This window comes from Echinococcus granulosus, assembly GCF_000524195.1.
Source record: "Echinococcus granulosus chromosome Unknown EG_S00116, whole genome shotgun sequence".
Taxonomy (NCBI): Eukaryota; Metazoa; Platyhelminthes; class Cestoda; order Cyclophyllidea; family Taeniidae; genus Echinococcus; species Echinococcus granulosus.
The window spans coordinates 238,818-244,555 of record NW_020170496.1 but is presented as its reverse complement, the minus strand read 5'-3'; the positions used below and the strand labels follow the sequence as shown (position 1 = coordinate 244,555).

At 45.7% G+C, this 5,738-nt stretch overlaps 1 protein-coding gene across 1 annotated transcript; it reads left to right on the top strand. All coding sequences in view use genetic code 11, as the record gives it.

The window, feature by feature from the left end:
• Positions 1-670: 670 nt before the first annotated feature.
• On the top strand, positions 671-2,110 carry EGR_08715 (hypothetical protein; the record flags this gene model as incomplete). Its single annotated transcript, XM_024497964.1, has 2 exons — positions 671-947; positions 2,091-2,110. The coding sequence occupies 2 exons, from the start codon at positions 671-673 to the stop codon at positions 2,108-2,110; spliced, it is 297 nt and encodes a 98-aa protein (XP_024347646.1).
• Positions 2,111-5,738: the final 3,628 nt, after the last annotated feature.

Here is a 5,738-nt window from a genome sequence, read left to right as displayed (position 1 = left end):
ACTTTTGTTGGTACTTACTGTTTTGGCTCTCTCTTATTGTCGTTCTCACTCATTTGCATTGTTGCACTACCGTCCAGCCGCTAGCGTTGATGTTGGGATTGAGTTAGGTGTCGAGGAGCGGGATGTGATGATAGATTTGGGATAGTTAAGGCGGTTGTGGCGATTGTATTGGTTGCGTCAACGGGATTGGGGCGGAAGTAGGCTTTGTGTAGATTCTAATTGTTGTAGTGCTTTTGGTTGCCTGTGCTTTTCCAGGAAGGTGTTCAAGTCGAGATGTAACGATGTAATTGTTCTCTATCGGGGCGGTGATGACGTGGGAATAAGTGGATCCCGCGCAGCCGAGTCAGGATACGAGTGTGTACTTGATGAACGTATTACTTGTGCTGCATATTGCTGCCAACTTGAAGGTGGGTGTGGGGCGTTTTGACTGTATCATTTCACAAGTTGATGCATTAGGGCAAGTGGGTATGCTAAATCTCCGCACTGACCAGAGTTGTATGCACATGTGCATGTGTACAAGTATGAAAGTTGGTGATGGTAATTTTCGAATGATACTGAGAAGGGTGGTAGGCAAGGGAGAAGTCGAGTGTGACAATGCAAAGTACTGGAATACCTGCGTTTGTGAAATGTGTGAGAAATCGCGGTAGGACGGCACCAGTGAGCGTCGACAATGGAATGTAATGGAAAGGAAGGAATACGCGGCCAGCATGGCACATGGACCACGGGGCACACTGATTCAGGTGGTATCAACCAAATTGCTCCAACTGATACTCCTCTCCGTCAATATTTGGATGGTAGTGGAATTCGTGCAATAGGAGCACAATGTGTATGTAGTGGTGCATTAGTATGCAAACAGGAGGGAATCATTAATGGAATTTGTGCACGACGAGAAGTGATAGAAATGGAATCTGAACCATCTTTTCCAGCTGAAATGAGGGAGTTGTATAGTAGCATCAAGAATGGGTGGAAGAGGGTGGCTGACTTCCTCTAGAGGAGGCGATTTTTCGAGTACGCACAAGAATATCCTTCCCAACAAATGACGAATAAAGAGGATTGGGAACACCCTGTCTCATTCCAATGGAAGGACCGAAGGGAGCAATTGTGAAGAGGAGTGAAGCGAAGAGAAAGCGAGTGGTGGTTGCGGTTGTCAAATGTAAAGATTGCAAAACGTCATGGCGATGCGAGTAAATAGAAATAGTGTTGTTGACTGCGTGTTGGCTTCTGTTGCCTGGTCTGCTGGACGGCGGCGATCGACATTAGTGGCCATTAACTAAGCAAACTCCACTGCTCCTAGAGTCTTCTCTAGGGCTAGACTCAGCAACTTGCCTATTTCATTTCCTCTTTCTTTCCTTCTTTCTTCACCCCCAATTTTATTGTTTTCTAGGTTTCATTTTAACATGTCATTTAACCATTTCCAACTTCTTTTCCACTTTTCTCCTCCTTCTATTCACTCATTCGCATTAACTACGCCGAATCCACCTCTTGCATTGCTGGTGCGGACAAACATTACCATAGATGGACATAAAATCCCGGCTGCACTCAAAGTCATGCAAAGTGCCGTGCAAAACTTTTGCGCCATGGCTGTCAACCCTACCTCCACTTAGCAGATCCGACGTCCCCTACCCAAGTTGTAGCACCACAGCTCCTCTCTGCATCTCCAACGCACAACGCGGACAGACCAACATGCAGCAGATCCGTTCACGCATATGCACACTGAAGAGCATTGAAGATGAACTGTTAGCTTGACAAGGAATGAGTGGTCAGTCAATGGACGGATCAGCTGGTCAACAATCCCGTGGCCCCGAAGAGGACCGTTACCACGTTCGCTGTTACAGGTCCATCAATCAGGTCGTCAATCAGTCTTCTTTTTTTATTTTGTACTATTTGTTATTATACACATGCAAGGCCTCAATGAAATTGCCTACAATTTACGTTCATTAAGCCACAAACCCAACGACTTACATTATTCTAACAGTGGTGCACACTGTGCTCTTGTTGATGGGTGATTAAGAAGCAAATAAATTAATGTATTTTTTTAGGTTTGTAGCTTAGACTTCATTTTTACGTTTTGTTTTTTTTTTTAATTTTAGAAATAGGTCCTATTTCATGAGTGCCATTTGTAAAAACATATGCTTCGATCACCACCCAAGTACTGATACACAATTTCAGCGCAAAATTATGCCCTTTAACTCCTTTAATTAATCCATTGTAATGCGTTAGCTGCTTGTTTAAACCTCGGTTTAGGTAATGGTGCCACCGAGGTGCCCCGCTTTGCACTTTCGCAGAAGGGGCTGGCATCTGCGCCATGCTAGTAGCCCCAATCTCTTCTGTAGGTCGGCAATGCGTTACTCTGCCCGGGTATGATATCTCCTAGCGTCTTCAGGGAAGTCTCGGTCGCCAAATTAGTGGCAGCTGGGTGCTGAGTAATAAACTTTGGAGGGACGGAAGAAGTACATCTGCCGTGGATGAGAGAATTTGTTACCACGCCTAGCAGAAGGACTAAAAATGACGTCCACCTTCGGCAACTATTTCAGTCCCATGATCTGCTAAAAACCTATTAACAACGACATCGACAGTAGCCATGAATAGTCCGAAAGACCTCGCTGCGAAGCTGTCCGTTGTACTTCCGTGAAGATATCTATTACGTGCGCATGCGATACCGCCTTCACTCCTCAAATAGCTGGATATAATCCATATAGACATGGTCACGCAGCAGTGAAACAAGAACAGAGTGGCAAGGAGAAAAGGCGGCGAAACACTACTCTCACGGAACCGTGCCCCAACAACTAGCCACGGACACGCGTACTTTTGTTGGTACTTACTGTTTTGGCTCTCTCTTATTGTCGTTCTCACTCATTTGCATTGTTGCACTACCGTCCAGCCGCTAGCGTTGATGTTGGGATTGAGTTAGGTGTCGAGGAGCGGGATGTGATGATAGATTTGGGATAGTTAAGGCGGTTGTGGCGATTGTATTGGTTGCGTCAACGGGATTGGGGCGGAAGTAGGCTTTGTGTAGATTCTAATTGTTGTAGTGCTTTTGGTTGCCTGTGCTTTTCCAGGAAGGTGTTCAAGTCGAGATGTAACGATGTAATTGTTCTCTATCGGGGCGGTGATGACGTGGGAATAAGTGGATCCCGCGCAGCCGAGTCAGGATACGAGTGTGTACTTGATGAACGTATTACTTGTGCTGCATATTGCTGCCAACTTGAAGGTGGGTGTGGGGCGTTTTGACTGTATCATTTCACAAGTTGATGCATTAGGGCAAGTGGGTATGCTAAATCTCCGCACTGACCAGAGTTGTATGCACATGTGCATGTGTACAAGTATGAAAGTTGGTGATGGTAATTTTCGAATGATACTGAGAAGGGTGGTAGGCAAGGGAGAAGTCGAGTGTGACAATGCAAAGTACTGGAATACCTGCGTTTGTGAAATGTGTGAGAAATCGCGGTAGGACGGCACCAGTGAGCGTCGACAATGGAATGTAATGGAAAGGAAGGAATACGCGGCCAGCATGGCACATGGACCACGGGGCACACTGATTCAGGTGGTATCAACCAAATTGCTCCAACTGATACTCCTCTCCGTCAATATTTGGATGGTAGTGGAATTCGTGCAATAGGAGCACAATGTGTATGTAGTGGTGCATTAGTATGCAAACAGGAGGGAATCATTAATGGAATTTGTGCACGACGAGAAGTGATAGAAATGGAATCTGAACCATCTTTTCCAGCTGAAATGAGGGAGTTGTATAGTAGCATCAAGAATGGGTGGAAGAGGGTGGCTGACTTCCTCTAGAGGAGGCGATTTTTCGAGTACGCACAAGAATATCCTTCCCAACAAATGACGAATAAAGAGGATTGGGAACACCCTGTCTCATTCCAATGGAAGGACCGAAGGGAGCAATTGTGAAGAGGAGTGAAGCGAAGAGAAAGCGAGTGGTGGTTGCGGTTGTCAAATGTAAAGATTGCAAAACGTCATGGCGATGCGAGTAAATAGAAATAGTGTTGTTGACTGCGTGTTGGCTTCTGTTGCCTGGTCTGCTGGACGGCGGCGATCGACATTAGTGGCCATTAACTAAGCAAACTCCACTGCTCCTAGAGTCTTCTCTAGGGCTAGACTCAGCAACTTGCCTATTTCATTTCCTCTTTCTTTCCTTCTTTCTTCACCCCCAATTTTATTGTTTTCTAGGTTTCATTTTAACATGTCATTTAACCATTTCCAACTTCTTTTCCACTTTTCTCCTCCTTCTATTCACTCATTCGCATTAACTACGCCGAATCCACCTCTTGCATTGCTGGTGCGGACAAACATTACCATAGATGGACATAAAATCCCGGCTGCACTCAAAGTCATGCAAAGTGCCGTGCAAAACTTTTGCGCCATGGCTGTCAACCCTACCTCCACTTAGCAGATCCGACGTCCCCTACCCAAGTTGTAGCACCACAGCTCCTCTCTGCATCTCCAACGCACAACGCGGACAGACCAACATGCAGCAGATCCGTTCACGCATATGCACACTGAAGAGCATTGAAGATGAACTGTTAGCTTGACAAGGAATGAGTGGTCAGTCAATGGACGGATCAGCTGGTCAACAATCCCGTGGCCCCGAAGAGGACCGTTACCACGTTCGCTGTTACAGGTCCATCAATCAGGTCGTCAATCAGTCTTCTTTTTTTATTTTGTACTATTTGTTATTATACACATGCAAGGCCTCAATGAAATTGCCTACAATTTACGTTCATTAAGCCACAAACCCAACGACTTACATTATTCTAACAGTGGTGCACACTGTGCTCTTGTTGATGGGTGATTAAGAAGCAAATAAATTAATGTATTTTTTTAGGTTTGTAGCTTAGACTTCATTTTTACGTTTTGTTTTTTTTTTTAATTTTAGAAATAGGTCCTATTTCATGAGTGCCATTTGTAAAAACATATGCTTCGATCACCACCCAAGTACTGATACACAATTTCAGCGCAAAATTATGCCCTTTAACTCCTTTAATTAATCCATTGTAATGCGTTAGCTGCTTGTTTAAACCTCGGTTTAGGTAATGGTGCCACCGAGGTGCCCCGCTTTGCACTTTCGCAGAAGGGGCTGGCATCTGCGCCATGCTAGTAGCCCCAATCTCTTCTGTAGGTCGGCAATGCGTTACTCTGCCCGGGTATGATATCTCCTAGCGTCTTCAGGGAAGTCTCGGTCGCCAAATTAGTGGCAGCTGGGTGCTGAGTAATAAACTTTGGAGGGACGGAAGAAGTACATCTGCCGTGGATGAGAGAATTTGTTACCACGCCTAGCAGAAGGACTAAAAATGACGTCCACCTTCGGCAACTATTTCAGTCCCATGATCTGCTAAAAACCTATTAACAACGACATCGACAGTAGCCATGAATAGTCCGAAAGACCTCGCTGCGAAGCTGTCCGTTGTACTTCCGTGAAGATATCTATTACGTGCGCATGCGATACCGCCTTCACTCCTCAAATAGCTGGATATAATCCATATAGACATGGTCACGCAGCAGTGAAACAAGAACAGAGTGGCAAGGAGAAAAGGCGGCGAAACACTACTCTCACGGAACCGTGCCCCAACAACTAGCCACGGACACGCGTGATAGCCGGCACATTCCCTCAACACCCCCCTTAACCCCCCAGTCCAATTCCCATAGAGGAGGAAACTCCAGATCCGGTAACGCTGCCACAAGGGATCAGTGACTTTGCGCTCAAGTATCTTCTCAGTTGC